This window comes from Gopherus flavomarginatus, chromosome 3 (genome assembly GCF_025201925.1).
Source record: "Gopherus flavomarginatus isolate rGopFla2 chromosome 3, rGopFla2.mat.asm, whole genome shotgun sequence".
Classification (NCBI taxonomy): domain Eukaryota; kingdom Metazoa; phylum Chordata; order Testudines; family Testudinidae; genus Gopherus; species Gopherus flavomarginatus.
In genome coordinates, this window is record NC_066619.1 from 260,571,947 (window position 1) to 260,593,201 (window position 21,255).

The 21,255-nt window shown below is 41.3% G+C and overlaps 1 protein-coding gene across 2 annotated transcripts in view; it reads left to right on the top strand.

The window, feature by feature from the left end:
- Positions 1 to 20,477, top strand: part of EVC (EvC ciliary complex subunit 1) — a 94,627-nt gene extending 74,150 nt beyond the window's left edge. For both annotated transcript variants that reach the window (XM_050947454.1, XM_050947455.1), the window contains 8 exons: positions 5,615 to 5,724; positions 7,106 to 7,316; positions 12,922 to 13,128; positions 13,889 to 14,033; positions 15,785 to 15,896; positions 18,187 to 18,313; positions 18,910 to 19,003; positions 20,365 to 20,477. In XM_050947454.1, coding sequence (XP_050803411.1) covers positions 5,615 to 5,724; positions 7,106 to 7,316; positions 12,922 to 13,128; positions 13,889 to 14,033; positions 15,785 to 15,896; positions 18,187 to 18,313; positions 18,910 to 19,003; positions 20,365 to 20,441 — 1,083 coding nt within the window. In that variant the 3' untranslated portion in view covers positions 20,442 to 20,477. The remainder of the gene's footprint in view (positions 1 to 5,614; positions 5,725 to 7,105; positions 7,317 to 12,921; positions 13,129 to 13,888; positions 14,034 to 15,784; positions 15,897 to 18,186; positions 18,314 to 18,909; positions 19,004 to 20,364) is intronic.
- The last annotated feature ends 778 nt before the right edge of the window (positions 20,478 to 21,255 follow it).

Below are 21,255 nucleotides of genomic sequence, written 5' to 3' on the forward strand. Positions count from 1 at the left end.
AGATTTTATTTCTTTTGAGTGTATTTTTCTTTGCACTGAACGATTTAGGGCACATCTGGGTTGGGAGTCCCTTTAGAAAAAAACCCTCTTTTTCATTGCTTTGTGGGTTTTTTAAGAGACATTTTGCCCTGCAGCCTAGAGGACACAACAGGTGCAAATGGGAATAAATTAAGAATGAAAAGAAGGTATGAGCAATTTGCATTGTAGGCCCCTAGCTCAAAACTTAGAGAAAATAAAGTTAAGGTCTGTGCTCTAGTTATACACAGTCGGATGCTGGGCTTGGTTAACTGTGTTACCTGGCATTCAGTATGCATCACACACCATCTACAGGCTGGCTGAGCAACATTCCTTCCTATGTGCTAAAAATGTCAGCATCTTCCCCTCCTTTTTAAATTCCAGAGGGGAAATGGGGGTGGGGGGGAAGAAGAGAGGGAAAGAGAGAACATGCAAGTGAGCTCATGGCTGTGTTCAATTTGCCGTTGTGTCTGAGGGTAACTCACAAAACTGTATGGTTTTGGTTGCATAGTGGAGAGCTATTCCACTCTCTTGTTGGCTGAGAGCAGTGCTCACTGCTTCAGCAGATCACATAATTGGCCTGTTGCCAGGAAACAAAGCTGCAGCAAAACAGAGGCGCAGGAGGAGGAAGGGGCTTCCATCAGTGAGCCTTCCGGATCTCTAGTTTGACTCCCACAAAAGGTCAGAGTCTGCTTACGCAATAATTTTTGACATAGCATGTGCATCTTATCTCCCTCTCTGAGTCTGGTGGATGCTCAGTATGTCACAGTGAGTGAAACAGCGTGTCTTTTCAAGTAGTCTAGCATGCCTTTTAGTTACATTTCCTCTCCAACCTTAATACTCCCACTTCAGTTATTGTTCCTGTATTGAGAGTGGTCTATAGTGGTTAGAAGGGGATGAGGAATCAGAACTTTTAAGTTCCAGTCCAGCCACTGACTCAGAATCACAGAGCAAGTCACCCAACCCTCCCACTGTACCTCAGTTTACCCATCCATAAGCTGGGTATAACACTAACCTGTGAGATTTTAATAGTATTTAGAGCCAAACTGAACCACTTAGACACAGGTGTGTACTGAAGGGGAAGTGCTGTGGTATACCACTTCAGGAGAGTTCAGGGAAGGATGCTTCAGAGGCATACAGTCCCTCCCCACGCAGCCTGGTGCGCAGGAGGATGGTATAGGCTGCACTAGCTTTCCTGATAGTCCCACCTTCTCCCTTCAGTGCTCCCAGTCTGCTTTTCAGGCTGGTACGAGGGCAAGGCCATGGAGTAACAAGCACACTCAGGGACCATACTCAGGTGGTGGAAGCTAGAGCAGCCCCATGGCATGTCTAACCTGTGCTGGGACTTAGAGTCACACAGACCCACTCTGAGAATGTGGGAACTGTAACCAGCTATAAGCATTAACACCTTACCCAGCTCCCTGATGCAGCTGTGGAAGCTCAGTGCAGCAGAGAATCCAGTCTTCTTTCCAGGCCTTCCCCTTCAGTTTGCCTGACAAACACTTACCGGACAAGGGCCAAATTCTCTCTTGACTTTGGATCTCGCTGTGCCACATCAGTATTGCAAAGCAGCTCTGAAGAGGTGCATATAAGGAGAGAGCCTCTGTAGGCATAGAGCCAGCAGGTGACCGAGGAGAAAGGGGGGCTTCCTGGACTCCAGCAAGGCCCAGCTGCTGTCTTTGGCCATTGACATAGGTTAAAGAAGCCTACATGTTGCTCTGGCCTGTAGATGGAGGCTGAACCAGACCAGTGCAGAGCTGACTGAGGATAGGAGTGTAAAGGAGGCATCACGCTACCTTTGTGTGCATGCCTTCTCAGTGGTGCGTTCCTCTCTTATGACCAAGAATCTGGGCCTATGTGACTAGTTCTTTATTCAAGCCTGTTTGCAAGGGTTTTCACTGAGAGGGAACCTTAGACACAAACGTATTTTTCAGCTTATTAATGGTCCTTGTTTCCAAGGAGTCACCACAGGAACCTTTATCCGTATTTATGATTCTATCTTGTGCTAGATGTCCTCTCAGTGAAAACTATGACTCACTCATTTTCTCTAAGCGAAGTTTACTTAGCCTTGTACACAGTGTTGGTGGTCAACAAATAATAAACAGTAATGAATATATTTCCCTTCTTTATGATCATTCTGATCACTCAGCTTCCATCTGTCTGGAATGGACAAATTTGGCTTTTTGTTTGATTGCAAAAATAATAGAGTCTCTCCTTATTAATTTAATCCACAAAATATTAGAGAATAAACTGGCATATAAACACCTAAAAACGACTTCTCTGTCAATAGCCAGGTATCCAAAAAACAATAGCAAGAAAACTGCCATTTGCTGTCTCTCTCTAAAATCCCCTTCTGAAAATTAAGAGTCTGCTCATCTCTTCTCATCCGAACTGCTCAGAGAGAGAGAGAGAGAGTGTGTGTGAGAGAGTGCACAATACATAGCACTGTGGAGAAGTTTTAGAAATAAAAGGGCTCTCTTGGGATATGCAGTTAGCTAAGAAACAACTGGTAGCTTTTCACAACCTAAGGTGCAGTTCAGACCAGTAAGGTTTTGTGTCACTCCCTGCTCTGTAACGCTGGCAGCTTTAACTGCTCTGCTGCTATGGCTCACAGCCTGGACACTAACAGACAACAGTGCAGTATCCGGAGTGTCTGTGTGCTATGCAACCCTGATTCAGTACACTGAGCTCAGCAGCCTGCCTACAACACAACAGCCATACACTGGTTTCCATCAGCTTTGGTTACATCTGGCAAGATGACCCCAAAACCCCCAGTCCTGAATTTTCCCAAAGCCTGTGTAGTCTGCAACATCCAGCCCTTTCCTGGAGCATTCAGAGAAATAATATGGTTTGTTTGCTTTGTTAAAGAGATAATACTCAGCTGCTTGCCACATTCACTGGAGTTAACAATTACTTCCATTCAAACAGCACTGGGGTGGTTTAGCCTAAAAGTAAACCAAGTTGATTAACAAAAGAACATAGCTTATGTGATGCAAAGTAAAAGAAAAAGTTAGAGAGGGTTATAAACAAACAGTAAAAATGTGCTTTCCAATGGCTAAGATTTAACTCGGTAAGTTACTGTCTTGGTTCAAGGTTGATTTCTTATCAATCTTTTGTTCCAGGACACTTCGACCCCATTGGTTAAAGAATCCATCTTTCCCAGCTTGCAAGAGTTCTGGCGCCTTGTTCAGTGATGGATGCTAGGATGGCTTGTTCCCTTTCCTTAAAACTTCCCGAACTCACAGTTTTGTCCCCACGCTCGGGATGACCTTGTGCTGTTCTTCCCTTCCTGTAGACTTCCCATCCTCCATGTTTTGGGTCACAGTTTGGTTAATTTCATTGGAGACGTGTAGATAGCTGCCTTCCCTCCTGTCTGAGAGAAAACCTGTTTCTCTCTGTGTTTGGGCACAGACTTTAAAGCTTAATATCATTAGTTATCCACATTTCCTCATATAGTATTAATACATATATTTCACAATGATATTGATCACCAGTGTGTCATTAGCTTCCAGAAAAAACCTTACTTGATTCACTTTTGCAATACAGTAATATTGTGTACAATCAGTTGATTTAGTTATTTATTTGAAGTTTTTAGCCCAACCCCCACCCCGAGGCAGTCTCCCACATGCAAGGTTGATGGCTTAGTTTCCATTCTATGTAAATGTGCCTTCATTATCTGTGCCTGAGGACAATACAATACACATTTTCTTTGTCTAAGGCAGACTGGGCTTATGCACTGCTTGCCAAACACATTTAAAGAACATAATTCTAGCACATACTTGTAACTCTTTGTACGTACCCTGTACTTACATCATGGAAGAATATTAATGATCAGAGAGGGGTTAGCTTTCCAGTGGCATCTTATATGGCACCATTTAGCTACAGATTATGACAACAGTGTGTTACGTGTAGTGAGTATGTCAGTCCTGACACAAGCTGCTGATACAGAGTAGTGAACCGCAGGTGAGTCTGTGTGTCACCACCCTATCCATGAACAGAATGGCCCAAAGAGAGATATTGGTACAATTATATTATTATTATTACAGGCATTTAGTTGGAACCCAACCCTGTGATATCTGAGGGCTTTATAAAGCTTCATTTGACACCTGCAGCTGCACGTGCTTGCAGCTTTACCAGTCAGATACGAATCCAAGATTTCAATCATTTTAGACGTCCTGGCCAAATAGGTGCATCTTGCCAAATAGGTACCCTTCCAAAAGCTAAGTGGGCTCAGTAATGTCCACAAGGAGTGAATAGCAGATAGGAAGACCCAGTATCAAGCTTTACCATCAGCACCTACAAGCGTCTCACCTTATCCAATTCTCTTGCACCTGCAAGCTTCTCACCTTGTTGTAGGGTCCAATTCTCTGCTGGGGTTAGTGGGCTCAGCTCTCTCAATTTAAGTGGTGATTTGTCCACTTACTTCAGCAGAAAATGTTCTGGATGAGCACAGATCACAAAGTGGATGGGAGGCAGTTCTTGAGATGGCATATATAAAACTCTAAATTAACTTTACGCATCTCTCTCAGCCTAACAAGTACCTTGAATTTCACCAAACAGTCATTTGGCTCCAGTGCAACCTAAAAACATAATGCTTCGGCCTTCAGTAATAGAAGAGCTTAGGGCATAAGAGCCCATATCATTATAGGTTTAGTGCTGGCAGTATTGTTAGCACAGCACAAGACGAAGTTAAGGACAGTCCCTGCCCCAAAATGTTTACAGTCTAAAAGACAGGTATATTGATCAAACAAGCTGTGTTGGGAGAGCCAGGGGAGGAGTTAATTTAAATTTTTTTTCCACAGATAGGTAAATTGAGACACCAGCAGATTAAACTCCTTTCCAAAGCTGCACAGTGGCTGAGTGGTAAAGTTGTAAATGGAATCTGTAAGTCCAGATCCCAATCTCCTTTTCCAACCACTAGACAACACTATCGCCCTTACCTTGTGAACTGTATGGAACGTGCAGTATTGTTATAGCCTGTTGGTCTCAGGATATTAGAGAGACAGGGTGAGTGAGGTAATAAAAGCTATGGTCCAGTAAAAGATATTACCTCACCCACCTTGTCTCTCTCTGTGGAATATGGCATCTGATGCAAGATGACAACTTTTTCACCTTGTTCAGGGAAAGTGAAAAAACACACGCTCCTTCAGAAAGGGTCGTCAGGTATGATTTTTTCAGTGTTCCAAAAAGAACTTTGAAGCTCACAGACCTCACTCATTAAAATATTATTGTGCCTGTTTGTTTGGTTTCCCTCTGCCAGACAAATGAAGAGACCACAAAGTCAAATCAATGGGAAGCACATCTCAGTCCTGCCAAGGCTTACTGAAGTCTGTGGAAAGACTCCCACTGTCTTCAATGAGCTTTGCATCAGGCCCGTATGTATTGGAAAAAATACTCCTGAACAGCATAGCTTGACAGCAGGGGCATCTGTAAATACTGCAGTGTGAATGCTGTATGTGAGAGCAAGGGAAATGAGGGTCTGTTACATTATTCATAAACACATTACAGAATAAAAACCTAATTCATCGTATTGCACCATTTAAAAGTGATTAAAATGAGGAAATCTTAACATTGTGGGGTTTTCCCCCTCTTTTCTTAGCTATGGACCAAGGAGTATGCTCTGTGTGCTGTGATGCAAAAACACCTGTCTGAGAAACATGAGAAGATTATCCAAGGTGTTTTAAGCCGATTAGGTGGCCTCAGTGAGGAGTGAGTATGGTTTTATCACTTTTAAGCAATACTGTAAAACTGCAGGTGTAATGAAAAACTCTAGGATAATCCAGGCTTGGGTGGGGAGTGATGAAGAGGGACTCTTCAGTTATTCATACAGAGAGAGAATTACCATAGGTTTTTAATTGAATGAGCATTAATTTTTCACTAGCTAAAACTGCAAAAATCCTATGATAAGGAAAAGCAAACATCCTCACTGTGTCATATTAATGCTTACTAGTGATCATGATGGGTTACATGGGATCTTTCCTCCTGGTGGGACAATCTGTGGTTTGTCAAAGGGTTTGTTCTCAGTACATTTATTCTTGTTTTGAATCACCCCTAACTTTGCACTCATAAATTTGCCTGCTACTTAGGAATTTGATTTCTCTGTCTCACTTTGTAGCAGGCCAGGGTCCCTGCTACAGACCAACCATAGCCTCCCACGAGATGAAGTGCTCAGTTCACTGGTCTTCTCTTGACCTTTAATCCTTTCTGCTTTTAATCTGATACACAACTGTACATATCTGTTGATACCACTTACTTCTTCCTGCCCACTCTCTCTTCTTGTCTTGATGAAGAAAACTACAACTTCATCTCCTCTATTTCAGCTAAAAATCTCTGACAGATACAGTTCCTTTGGGCAGGAGTAGCCGTCTCAATAAACACAACTCCATGTCTTCTGTCTTTTTTCATTAAGTCACCAAGTGTCTTCATTGGACCATAACTTTGACATTGTCTGCTACTCTGAAATCTTTCTCCTAGAGTATGCATGCAGATCTGCTTATTGCTGTCTCTGCAATATGCCATTGTGTACTACAGGCTTGACACCACCTTTTGCATAAGTCCTTAGTATTCCTTTATTTCCTCTGACTATTGCAATTCTTCTCCATGACCTCCACATTCTGAATCTCCATTATGTTCAGAAAGCTGATGCCACCCTTCTAACACACACAACACACACTGGAACTGAATGCCTACCTTGCCCCACATCCTCAGACAACTCCCTTAGCTCCCTATCCATGTCAGGAGGTGGCTCAAAATTGCCCTCTTTATTTCTTAAAATGCACCATGAGATTCCTCGCTCCCCTCCACTCAACTAACACTTGTCTCAGCTCTGTCTTAATTTCTTTGCCTCCTCTCTTTTTATCTTTTTTCCTTTTTACTTTGTCACTACAAAATTGGAAAATTGTCATAGTGACACCTGTACTGTATAACTCTGTAAAGCATTTTGGGATATCATTTGTATGACAGACCCTGCATTGTATTTGTTGCAACTCTTTCATCTATGAATCATGCCTGTCATTGTTGAACATAAATATGCAAAATAAAGTAGTTTGGTTGATAAATGGAGATTAAAAAGCCATGATCCCTTTCACAGGTCTGCTAAATACATATTACAGAAGCATAGACTCTTGCTGTGTTCAGTTCTCAGAAGGTTAGCAGTCCGAAATGTTGCTATGGCTACTCTGACTCACATGAAAATGTCCCAGAAGAAAAGCTTGCTTCAGGAGCTAAGAGAACAACATATTCTGCAAAAGAGTTCCTCACATTGTCAAGATGAACACCAGTGGCAACTACAGAACGCAATGGTATTTATAGTTTCCTGACCATTTTTGCCATAGTTCTTGCCTTGTATAATGTCTGACATTGAAAGCAGCCTTAGGAGTCCCAAAAAATTAAACAACAAGGAAAAGAAATAACCTCTATTCAAAAATTTAGCCATCATTGACATGTAAAGTACCTTAGCACAAGTATCATTGTTTCAATAGAAAATTACGGTTTCCTGTAGCCTTAGGTGTACAAAGGACATCACTCCTCCTTTAGCTATAAAGCTACTCTAACAAGAATAACAAAGATTTTTGTTTTTTATTTGATATGAAAGCAACAGTTGAAACATAGTGTGCTAGCATGTAAAGGAAACAAGCCCATGCAACAAGACATGAGAAATTCTCACCAGAGCAGCAAGTAATCATGCACTTTAAAGGCCCTTCGCTGGGGTAAAGGGTTCTTATGTCTCTCAGCAGACCTAAAAATATGTTCTGTGGTGGTCATTCACATCCACTCGAGAGGCTGGCCATCTTCTCTTTTTCCTTCCCTAACTCAGCAAAGTCCTCTAGTTGATCTATTTTATGTATTTCTAGAGCTGATGGGAGTTAAATATATCCATTGGCCCATCTTGAGTGTCTGCTTCCAGGAAAGAAGTATAGTTTGTATCTGCATGACCTTTCTTGAAGGTTAACCTTCAGTTCAGTTATTTTCTTATGTATACTTATTATAGATTTCAAATATCAACGCTCCCATCAGGCACTCAGGTTAGTCCCCCAACCCAGCCAACACTGCTAGATATACAAGGTTGAATTTCCTAAGAAACGCAATGTAGCTGTCTGACCTATGGAGAGTGCCTTCAGAAGCTAACTCCACCCACAGCAGATGAGTAGTTTCTGTGCAACTCAACCCTGGTCTTTCTTCAATTGCCTGCCTATTGTTTGACTCTCTTTTTCATTCCGGGCCTTAAGTAGGAGGTTCGGCAACACTGTCTGCAACCAGATCCCAGTATACTGTGGATACCCATTTGGTGTGACTTTGTCCATCAAAATATTCCCTACTGAACGGAAGAGACTTGTGTACTATAAATAATGCCTCAGATTAAAGATGAAAAAACAAAACTTTTTTCCACATTCCTTGCATTTAACCTACCTCCCACTTGATACCCACATGAACACTGATCTGCAGCAGAGACTATGTTCCTCAGCAAAATAGATCTGGGTAGATCAGATGCAGGGCATAAGGAGTGTTTCTTTCATCCTTCCCCTTTTGTACTGCTCTGCAGAGGCCAACCACAAACTGGTCCTCTAAAGAAGTGCCAAGAACAGCACCTTATGATTCCCCCTGCTACAGGAGAAAGGAGCAGACTAGCAAAAAAAGACAAAATCCAAAAATGTTAAATGGGATCCTCCAAAACTAGAATCCAGAGCCCTTACATGAGCAAGGGTGGGAGGGGATAACTTAGATTGTCTGACTGAGAGACTTTTACTTATTTTTAAAAAACTCATTTAAAATTTGAGCATATGCCATTTTAGATGTGCTGCCAGACAGCATAATGGGGGCAATGAATCTTCTAATTTAGTGTAAAAATGTAAATGTCATTCAGGAAAACAGCAGCACAAACCCGAAGTTCAACTATGATGAGATGACATTTGTGCCTTGTTAAAAAAAAAAAAATCAGAAACATCTGCCTGAATTATAAAGAAAGATGTGTCAAAACAGGCCAGCATTAACATGGGCACTCTCAGCTTGCAAAATACCTGTGGGTAGTTATAGTTCTACTCTCATTTCTTACTTTCCGTGAAGAATGTAGTTACTTGGAGCAGCTGCCAGATTAATTTTTATTTTATGGGAAGCTTAACCTCAAAATTAAGAGAGAAAGAAAAGCATGCCCCACATTTCATTCCAAATAATATTTATTTGAAATACAATTTTCATGAACACTCTCTTCAATCTTGTTCCTGTTTTATCCCATCCTACTCCCTTACTTACATTAGTGTCAGGTTTCAGAGCAGTAGCCATGTTAGTCTGTATCAGCAAAAACTATAAGGAGTCCTTGTGGTACTTTAGAGACTAAAATTTATTTGGGCATAAGCTTTCGTGGGCTAAAACCCATGGATGAAGTGGGTTTTAGCCCATGAAAGCTTATGCCCTGTAGAGGTGTGGACTCACCCCTGCGGCGCTCCCTGCTGGTGACTTCCAGGAATTAGCTCATTCCAGCTCCGGAGCACCCTCTGCAGGCTGGTGATCTACCTGTCCTCTCTCTGGCCCCCGTGTCCCTCCCAGGACCTGGTGCCTCTTTAACTGGGGTCCTGCCCCCTGGCAGTAACCCCACAGTTCTGGTCTCCTCCTCCCAGGGGAACCCCGCCCCACTATCTCCACTTTGCCTCAGTCTTGGCTACTGCCAGTCATCACTTAGCCCCTGTTCACTGGGGCAGACTGCCGTGTATCAGCCACTCATCACAGGCAAAGGGGTTTGGACCTGCTGCCTCTGCCTACCTGTGGGCTGGCCCTTTGCAACTCTAGTACCCAATTGGCCTTATCCTAGGCCTGCAGCCTGGGGGTTTCCAGGCCAGAGCTCCCCAGCTCCTCTTGCCTTCCCCTAGCCCTGCTCCACCTTAGGTATCCAGGTACACTCCCTAGCAGCCAGGCCCTTCTCCCTCTAAAGGCAGAGAGAGAGTGAGACTGCTTCAGCCCAGCAGTCTCTTTATAGGGCCAGCTGAGTCAGTTTGGGGCATGGCCACAACTGCGGCTGTTTCCCCACTTAGCCTGGGCTGTTCTTCCAGCCTGCCAGCCCTCTCCCAGGGCTGGAGCAGGTCACCACCCTGCTACATGCCCAAATAAATCTCAGTCTTTAAGGTGCCACAAGGACTCCTCATAGTTTTTTCATATTATTGTGACATTTTGACTTGAAAGGAAAAGATGTGTCACAGCATAAGGACTCAATCTGAAGGATTTGAAATCTGCTGTAATCATGGGACTCATCTGAATAATCTGAGCCCTACATGACATATCGTTTTTAAACACTGAACTATTTCTCCTGGAAGCTGTCTGCTATCACAACAGTATCTTGCTCTTATTTAGCACTTTTCATCAGCAGATCTTCAAGCACTTTACAGAAGAGGTCAGTATTAGGACTAGCTGGTAAACAATTCCATTGTGCAAAACATTTCAAGGTTTCAAAATTAATTTTTGTTCCACTGCACAACAAAAATTAGAGCTTCTGGAATTTTTCACAAAAAACATGAGACAGAACCCAACTCCTCCCCAGCACACACCTCCCCAGCCAGTAGCCTAGTAGTTAGAGCATTTATGTGGGATGTAGGAGACCAGGTTCAGCTCCCTGTTCTGCCAATTCAGAGTGGGTTGGTTTCTCTCTCCCTACTTTCAGAAATTCCAGCCTGGACCTGAGAAACTTCCTGATGACATTTTCATTGAAACCATCACATTTGCACAAAACATTTCAGTTTTGGCAAAACAACAGTTTTAAATAGAAAAGTCTTGCTGAAAATTTTTCAACTAGCTCTAGTCAGTATCATTATCCCCATTTTACAGATGGAAAAACTGAGGCACAGACATGCAGTGACTTGCCCAAGGTCCCTCAGCAGCGAGCTATGCCATGTTATTTATGTGTTAGCTTTCTGTATGCTCCCAGATGGGTAGCACAGAGAATTTGCTTCAGAAATGTGGTCTTTTCAGTGCTTCCCATTTGGAGGGACTTCTTGGGATTCAACAAATTCCTAGTTTTGCTGTGTGCAAGCAGTATCTGACGAGCTTCTGCCATCACTAATAGGTATCAATTAAGTAAATAGCATTTATAGCAGACAGAGTCAAGGGATATAGAAATAATTGCAGTGCCTGGAACGTGTTCCTTTCTACAAAGTCTTTTTACCTTATTTATTCTCTCTTTTACTGACTATATGTTTAAAATGTGCGTCATTTCCCCCTTCTCTTCTCCTGCTAGAGAAAACAGGTGTTTTGCATTAGTATTATCTTCTAAGACCTTACAATATACTGCTCTCATCACCATCTTATCTGAGTGCCTGAGCATAGTTCTTTCTTAGTGCCTTGGCTTCAAAGGATCCCAAAGGAGTTTTCCTACTTTCCATATAAGAATTGCTTCATTCAAAATGCAGCTGCCTCTGCGGTGAAACACATCATCCATTAGGACAAAATGGAAAGAAAAATACAAAACAATTGAAACAGCGGTAAGCAATTGTAGTTACCCAGATTGGAATAAAACCAGGTCACTGAGGTTAGCATACTAGCTGTCCAAAGCTTAGCTACCAGAAGTGGTCAATACCTCAATTTCAAATCTTATCTGAAAGAAGACACTACCCTCTAGTAGTACACCTGATGAACATTCTAAATACACAACCACTCACCCATCTCTGGAGGGAGCCAGAAATCGGTTGTCATAAACAGATAGTTAAGGGTTAATAGAACAGGAGTACTTCATTTCTCTTTTGCCTGTAAAGGGTTAACAAGTCCAGTGAGCCTGGCTGTCACCTGACCAGAGGACCAATCGGGACAGGATACTTTCAAATCTTGAGGGAGGGAAGTTTTTGTGTGTGCTGTTAGTGTTTGGTTGTTGTTCTCTCTGGGTTCTAAGAGCAACCAGACGTGCAACCAGGTTTCTCTCCAATCTCTCTGATACAGGATCTTAGGTGCTCAGAATAGTAAGTACTAGGTAGATAAGGCGAGTTAGGCTTATGTTTGTTTTCTTTATTTGCAAATGTGTATTTGGCTGGAAAGAGTTCAAATTTGTATTTTGCTGAAAGGATTTTAATTTGTACTTGTATACTTAGGTTGGGAGAGTATTCCCACTGTCTATAGCTGAAAGACCCTGTAACATATTCCATCTTAAATTTATAAAGAATTTTTACTGTTTTTCTTTCTTTAATTAAAAGCTTTTCTTGTTTAAGAACCTGATTGTTTTTTTTATTCTGGTGTGAGACCCCAGGGGACTGGGTCTGGATTCACCAGGGAATTGGTGGGGAGAAAGGAGGGAAGGGGGAGAGAAAGGTTAATTTTCTCTCTGTGTTAAGATTACTTTCTCTCTCAGGGAGAGTCTGGGAGGGGGAGAGAGAAGAAGGGGGGAAGGTGAATTTTCCTCTCTGTTTTAAGATTCTAGGAGTTTGAATCACAGTGATCTTCCAGGGTAACCCAGGGAGGGGAAGCCCTGGGAGAGGCAACGGTGAGGGAAAGGGTTTACTTTCCTTGTGTTAAGATCCAGAGGGACTGGGTCTTGGGGGTCCCTGGGCAAGGTTTGGAGGGACCGGAGTGTACCAGGCACTGGAATTCCTGGTTGGTGGCAGCGCTACAGGTACTAAGCTGGTAATTGAGCTTAGAGGAATTCATGCTGGTACCCCATCTTTTGGACGCTAAGGTTCAGAGTGGGGGATTATACTATGACATAGGTACATACAGATGTAGTCAAAGACAGCCTTGTTGCAGGGGTGAAAGGACTTTCCTTTAAAAACCACACATACAATAGAGTCATACAACTTCAATGTAGCTATTAAGATCAACGGACTTATCCTAAGGATGTCTTTTCTCCTAAAGAATCAAGAGTCTAACGCCCAATTATTTGGCCATAAAGATATGTAGTGGAATGTAGCTCTCTTATAGCTTTTATCTGATTACTAGGAATCTCACATTCTGGAAGAAGAGGAGAAGCTGGAGGAGGAAACTCAACAAACACGTTTGGAATTTCATCAGCAGTTAGTTGCAGAAATCCAAGAAGCTCTTCAGCTTGTGCAGCAGCACATGGAACAAGTGATTGGGCAGGCCTTGCTCCAGCATGCCCGGCAAGAAGCTGCTAAGCAAAGCTCTGATGATGGAGAGGACTTCAAGGTATTTGATCTGTCCCTAACAGTCTTTTTAGGAATTACTTTCTGATAAAATGGAGGGACACTAGTAATTTTTTATCCAGCATAAGGAAGCATGACAAGTGAAAGAACTGGAACTTGTTATATGATCTTACAAATTCTGTATAGAGATACAGAGCTCTTCTGCTGATTCATCCTGGCAGCCAGACCAGGTCTTAGGCCCAACTCAAAAGTATAAGAGAGTTGAGAGTTCTCTCCGAGACAGAGAGAATTAGTATGGTTAGGAGCATTTTGGAACCACTACCCATTTACAAGGAGTTGAAGGTTAATAAATACTATGAATTAAACAGAATTATTGCCAAGTCAAGACAAAAATTGGTTAACCCATATTACAGTATATAGCAGGATGGACAGAGATAAGAGGAGAAGCTGCTTAATTTACTGTACAATGAAAAATGGGAGAGCTGTGTGTGTACTGTAGTTCATTGGCAGTCTGAGATGGAATGGGTCATGGAGACTGAACCCCTCCAGCTGAGGATTGAAGCATATTAGTAGGGAAAGCTTGCACTGTCACTATTCGTGTTGTACTGTTCCGTGGATAAACAGAGGACCCTATTTTCCAAAACATCAGTCTAGCCCATTTCACAAGTACTAAATTCACAGACATGCACTTGCACGCTAACCTTTAGAAGATTTCCGCACATCTTCTAGTTTGCTTCTTAAGCAGACAGACATTTTAGTTCTTCCCTTGATAAATTAATAGCTACTTGTACTGTGTATTGCAGGAGAGACTGATAGAAGCTGCTGTAGAGAGTGTATATGTGACCAGCAATGGTGTCAATAGACTGGTGCAACGCTACTACCAGCAAATAGAAAAAATCATGGATGGGCATGAAAAAAGAAAACTTCAACAGCTGAAATCCTTTCAGGGTATGAAGAATGCAGCAATTATGTGGTGTTAAGCTTTACTTTTGACAAATGCCATTAATGTATGCGTGCTTATGTGACAGGGCCCCTCCTTCACTACCTAGTGAACCTCACTGCCTGGCCAGTTCAGGTGGTTCTGCAGTCACAAATGTATACCTGGCTGTTTAGTTATGTAAGAGGGCACACTTAGCAAAAGAAACTATGCAACATAGGTTTGCAGCAAGGACAGGCTTCCCTGCAGCTTACCCAAGCTTCCTTGTCAGCCACATTTGCTTCCTGTTTCCTGTCCTTATATTCTCCTCCCCCGCCACACACACAATTACCTTGTTAACCCAGTGATTGCCACTCAGGTGCTCACAATCCCCTACCACAAAGTGTATAATTGCCCTCAGCTGGGCCTGCAGCCTTCCCTAGGCTGCAGCACTGTCAGTGGTCAGGGTGCTGCTGTTAGCACCCTGTCACCACATATAAAGATCTTTAAACATAAGAGAATGTAACAGTATGTCACAAAGAATTGAATTTGTAGATCTGCTTGCACCTTCAAAAACAATACAACGTGCTGAATGTATAATAATTATAAGCTTTGGTTTCCAAAATGTTACCAGTTCACCAAACTAAGACCTTGGCTGTACCAGACAATGACCATCACCTCCCATTCAGGTTTCTATGCTGAAGCATGCGATACAAGGGGTAGGAACTCCAGTGCATTTTAGAGGCTGCATTGTTGAATGGGAGCCATGCAGTAAAGGGTCCCTGTCTGTGTCATTCAGGGTCTCTCGAAGGCTTTGGCCATGATTCAGCAGTGCATCCCTAGTCAGCTCTGAACTTAAAAACCTGCTTAAATCCCAGTGTCTCTGATGGGCCTAAGCAAATGGCTACAGTTAAGCATGTGCAAAAATATTTTCCTAACTAGGGTTGGATTTAAGCATATGCCTAAATGCTTTGCTTAAGCAGGGCCCTGAATACCTCTCATGACTAAGTGACAAAATATGGAGTGAGTTATGGCAGTTGCTCATTTAGAACATTTTGTTGTCTGTTTGGATAATATTAATGGTTCAACACATCAGTATTACTACTTATGAGCTGTGAGATTTAAATTTGTAAGCAGCTGCTAAGAATGCGGTTTTGCTCTTTGACTGAAGATCCACACTTAGGGGAAAAATACTATCATTGCATTACTTGAGTATAAACCTACTGGCATGATAGAGCAGAAATGTATTTATACTGGTAATAAAAACAGGAGTGTATTAGACCCTCGATAATATGATCTAGACCTATGTGGCCCAAGACACACCCAGTGAAGAATCACAAATCAAACAAAAAGCAATCATGAATTACTAGAGTGAAAGAATATTGAAGACCCATGTGCCTTTACTGCTATTCATCTTAGGTTTTTAATAGCTATGAACCACTACTTCTTTTTTGTGATTCTTGTTTTAATTACGTTAAGAGACAGAATTGTATACCACTTACATCTATCTTGTAACTCTTGCCACTAGCCATTAACATCGTTTCACTTAAAGTCGCATTTTTGAGGACCATAACTACAACATTAAGTAAGGAGTTCCTGTGTACACAGCAGGTGTATGTAAGATGTACTTTACACACTAAAACAGCACTAACTTTGGAAAGACTGAGATTATATTGAATTGTGCCGATAAGAAAATTAAATTAATATATTGTCACAACTCAAAGTAAAAATATCCCAGGATTTGTTATTTTGAGCAGAAGATTTTACAGAAATGTTATTTTAGCAGAAAGGACTGAAAATAACAGACTCAGAAAAAAACAAGAAGAAAATGAACAAACATTGAAAGAAAAAATGAATCAAGGCACCCAGAACACATCATCTGCAGTCCATCAAAGGTGAGAGCAGGCAGGAATATTCCTTATTCTTGATATTTAAATCTTGTGAGTTGTTTCGGTTTTGTGAACTGAGCTGTGATTAAATAACTTCATATAACAGACCACAAAAAGCTTGTTCTTAAACATTCACTTGTGTTTTGCCTTTGAAGAAGAAAGAAAGTGTAGTCTCAATTTATATGTATTGGAGCTCAGAGAATTGCTCTGTCACTAATAAACATTTTGATGGTCATTAATCACAGTACATAAAGTAACACATAAGGCACTTGCTATCAGAACGGGTTTTTAAATTTTTTTTTTAAAAGTTAGCACATGGTTTGAAAGTTCTTTGAAGTAAATGACATTGAGACTGCTGCTTTCAGATACCAGATTAGACAGAATATGATGTTAAAACACTGAAAGTACTCTTGTTTACTTTTGAGTAAATGTATACTGTAATTAAGATAAAATTAAGGGATCATGAATAACCTTATTTAAAATGCTAAGAAGAGTACAGTTAGCATCCTGTGCTTTCAAAGATAACTGTATTTTATTTAGGGCTAGATTGTCCAAATGGATCCAGCCCGTAGAGTATTAGTGTACTTAATGGATTCTTATCCAATCAAAATCAGTAATTTGCTACATTTGATTTTACACAACTAAGATCCTGATCCCAAAAGCACTTACTAACGGATGTACTGTTTACTAGAGTAAAAGGTTCCATTTTGCATGTGTTTGCAGGACTGGGCCCTAAGTCATGAAGTTTGTGACATATTTGTTTTTGTAATCTTTTTTTTCTGTACTATCTTCAAAAAGACCTAACTTAGCATGAGGAGTGACACAGACCGTTTCATTTTGACACATCAGCCAGGTTAAGCATTTGTACAGATATTCTGCTACCTCTAACTCACTGGAAATCATTGCTTAAGTCCCTGCTCTCCATCATCATTTGTAATAATATTACTGTTTAGAAGGAATCCATGCAACTAAGGGTTGTAGGAAAGATCTCGCTGCCCATCACTCTCTCCAGTCTTTGTCACTGGTTTTAGAGATGAAACAATTAACCTCATTTCACAAAGTTTAGCTGTTACTTTCTCCATCAGATATTTCATATAAAATACAATGAAGTCAACCTTAGTACAAGCAGAAGTACATAGTCTTGGAGAATGTAGTGTTTTGTTAATCCAAAGTAATATCTTAAAAATCAATCAGCAACACTTACTCCACACTTGTCATTGTGATTTCTTCTAAGGCCAAATCCTGGTTCTAAGGAAATAAGTGGGGAAGCTCCTATTCATACACATGGAAAGACTCCTATTGATTTCACTTGTGGTTGGTTTAGGGCCTCAATTCAGTTGTTTCATTCCATGCTCAAAGAGCAATTAGAAAAAGCCAACATTCTGTAAGTGTTCAACATTAAAATAGACCTCGATTAGTTGGTGGTGTATAGATAGCATTTGTAACTGAGAATGCTCTAAGACAGTGTTTCTCAACCTTTTTGTGCCGGCAACCCCCTTTGGACTTTAAAAAACAATCATGATACCCCCCCCTTTACTAAGGCTTGAAAAGGTAGGGGGCTGATGTAGCCCAACCCCTGCCACATGGGGGCTGGGGCAGAAGCCACCCAAGCCCCACCAAAACTCATCCCGCAACCGCCAGGTTGAGAAATACTGGTCTAGGATATCAAAGGCACTAATAGTTCTCAGGAATCTCATGGGTGACTACTAGCGCTAATATAATAACCTATTGGAGGAAAGAAGCATTTCAGATTCAGCCAAATTACAGAAATTCCAGTTCTACTGTACTAATATTAATCTTTGGCCAGCAAACCAAGGCAAGCAAAGAATACATTTGCTAATACAAGCACTGTTTGGCTCAGTCTCAACTAAGCTGTGTAATACCAAGAGTGAAATTCCTAATTCTTTTCTCTTTTAGCTGTGCTTCCACAAGTAAGTCCTCTTGGCACATAGATGATGCAGGGAAAGACAAAGGAGCTGATCTGAATATGTCAGCCTCTAACCATAGAACATTACAAAAGAGGGCCTGAATCTTACCAAAAGACTATCCAAAGCAACATATGCCCCTGAGAAAATCTACCAAAAGAGAAAAAAAATCATATTCCATTTAGTGACTATGGAAGCTGTAAAAATTAATTGCTTTGGCAAAATCAATGGTCTTTTTATGGCTGTAAGGGGTGATTTTAGTAGTCAGAGTTTCTCACTCTCTAAGAAACCTTCTAAATAGCACAAAACAGAACTATTCCTTAAGTTAAACTCATTAAATCCTCTAAAACTAGCCTGCTTTCCTTCACCAGGATGTTGTTACAACAACAAAAATTCTTGGCTCAGTTTGATGTGCAGCAGCAGGTTCGTCTGGACTCCCTAAAACAGAAGATATTGGTATTGCATCATCTAGAAACACAACTTGAAAATCAGCTAAAGGTAAATCAAGGTAAAACAAGTTGCAGGTATAGCTAGCTGAGGACTTGCTCCTTCTCCCATTGAAGGCAGTGGCAAAACTTCTGAGAGGCTCCAGGGGCTTTTTCCAAAGCCCATTGAAATCAGTGGAAAAATGCCCCATTGACTTTAGTGGGCTGTGAACCAGGCTCTATACATTTTCAAAAACCTTTTCAAGAACAGACCAAATAATATGTTAAGTCCAGTCCTCCTAAAGGGTATTCCATTAGCACAGAAGAACATTTGGTGAGTGGTTTATTTTAATGTGCATTTTTCTCACCCACAGTTCTCTCTAAAACCAGTTGTGAGCATGCCCACCCTATCAATGAGAGAACATTTCTGTTGTCTCTGCATCACTTTCTCTTTGCTGAGCAAAAGCAGAGGACATAGCCTTATTACTACTAGTAGTACATACTTTGGTTCATAGATGTGACCCTGGTGACAGCCTTGCTCTTCTCACTTCTAGACTCACCTATCTTCTCCATGAGTAGATTAGGATGGTCCTGGAATCAAACTGTTCAAACTTTGTTAGCATTCTTCTCTTTTATAAAGTATCATAATATGTCTTCCTTTGTGTTCAGCAAGCAGAACAGGATTTCATCACTGAGCTAGCTGCATTGGCCCGAGTTCCCCTCACAGTGCGCAAGCAGTCTTTAAATAGGAGCATACAATCAGGTTAGTATTGAGATGCTTGCTTGCCTGCCTATTTTTCTAACAGAGGGCCCTCCTAAGCTCTTTCAAGCCCAAGACATTAGTTCACTGGCTATACTCCTGTCTGACCACACTGGGAAAGGCACAAACAGCAATGAGGCACCCATCTCACACTGAAAGAATGGGAATTGAGGACTTAACTGCCATTGGTACCTTTGAAAACTCTTGGAACACATTTCCCACTCAGGGGGGAGGCTATCTGCCACTCCTAGCTGAGAGTGGAGGGCTTTCCTGCTGGGTTACATCTTGTAAAAGATAGACGTAGGCACCAAATAAGATTCAGATCTGAACATGCATCAAGGAAAAAGAGAGAAGCTCTGCTAAGTAGAGCTTCTGTCATGAAAGTTACCATATCATTTTACACATTTGTGTGAGTCTTACCAGAGCTATATCCAGCAGGTTAAGGCCTTGGCTAGCTTAATTCTTCAACCCAGAATTACTTTGACACCTTCAGCATCCTCTTCAGAACCACCTGACCATAAAGAAGGACTCCATTCACAGATTAAAGTTATTTGCAAACAGGCATGAGAACTGAATCACCCAGATTTCTCTCCCTGGATGGAGAGGAAGGAATAATCCTCCTTCATTTCCCACCAACAGCCTAAAAAAGTAAACTCCTATGAATAAGTACAATCATAGGGGCTATGCATACTTACAAGAATTAACTGCAGCCTTAATTAATTCTCTGTTTCAACTCACATGGACAAATTTGTTAAAATGACATCTAGTTTTGTCCCCACTATCAATTGTGATGCCAAATCTGCAGGTGCAGTTAAATGAATGTGCAACCTCCAGGTTGAAAATCCCTGACCTAGCTGATTCCATTAATCAGTTGCTGTAGTGAAATATTTAGGGTCAGGTTTCAGTTAGGTCCACAAGTTCAATTGAGAGCAATGGCACCAATATTCCTAATTAACTATTTTAGGCACTTTTGAACCCACCCTACCTCATCCCCATGCTATCATCCCCGCCAACAATTGCTTGTCCCTGTGGGTGCCTTAACTATGAATGCAAAACTAGAGGCATAGTTGAGACCACACAAAAATTATGGACCATTAACATCAAAAGTTTGTCTACATATTTCCTTAAAATTACAAAGCAACTGCCTTTATTCTTTTGGTTGTAGCTCACAGCAGTCTCCATTAGTTTTCAAATACACTTATCTATTTATAAACTACCTAATTGTGCTTTAAGACATTATGCCACATTCTAAAACATGTTAGCCTTTGGCAAGTGTGAAAAGAAAGACATGCCTACGGCCTGGTAAATCATAATCAAAAACAGTTACTGTAGAGATTTAAAACTACATTTCCATGCCTTTTCAGGAAAAAGCCAAAAAACAAAAAGGAAGACTTCCCATTCCTGGGGAAAAGAAGATTCTGGTGATTTCAGTGAAAAATGACCAGATGCCCGAGGAACATACTTCAGAATCAGTCAGGTATAACTGGAGCCAAAATGGATGCCAACTGAAAAGCATGTTTATAATAACTTGATAAAAAAATCTGTTTCTCAAGAAAGTACATTGATCTGATAGAAAAAATATAGTATCTATATTCTGTCCTCTTCTTACCAATTCTCTTGTTAAAGCGTGAACATACTCACTCTCCCCCCGTCACCCTTTTTAAATGCAGGAAGAGCTTCTAAATTTTGTCTGTTCTGTTTTAATTTTCACTTTAATTTTAGATAGCAATAAGAAATGGTATGTTTCTGTCCAAGCTTGGTATTTCTAAGGTGTCTTTCACTGTGTATAGAGTCACAGCTGGTGTAATTCAACCTAGGCCTATTGAAGTCAGTGGAACTACAATGATTTACAACAGACAAAATCTGGCCACTGGTATCTAAATAGCCACTGCCTCGGTTTCCTGGACAAAAGCAGCTGCTGGTTGTTGGCTTCTGGAGGAGCAGAGCTGACAGCTTTTGCTATCAACATAATCACTATTTGAAACATCTCCTAGGGTGCTAACTAGACAAGGAGAAAGAGGCTCAAACCTAAACATGGCAGATGATTGCTGGGGGGACAGGTCAAACTGGTTCGCTGGTTGCTGGGGCTTGATGCATTGAACAGATCATTCTGACAGGCATCACAAATAGTTGCTTCTCAAGAACCATATGGAGCCTTTAGGAAGAGTATTTATCCCGAGTGACCATGGGCTGGGATTGCTTTCAGAAGATGGCTCTTGTCCCTGATAGTGTGATTACTATGCTTTCTCACAGAC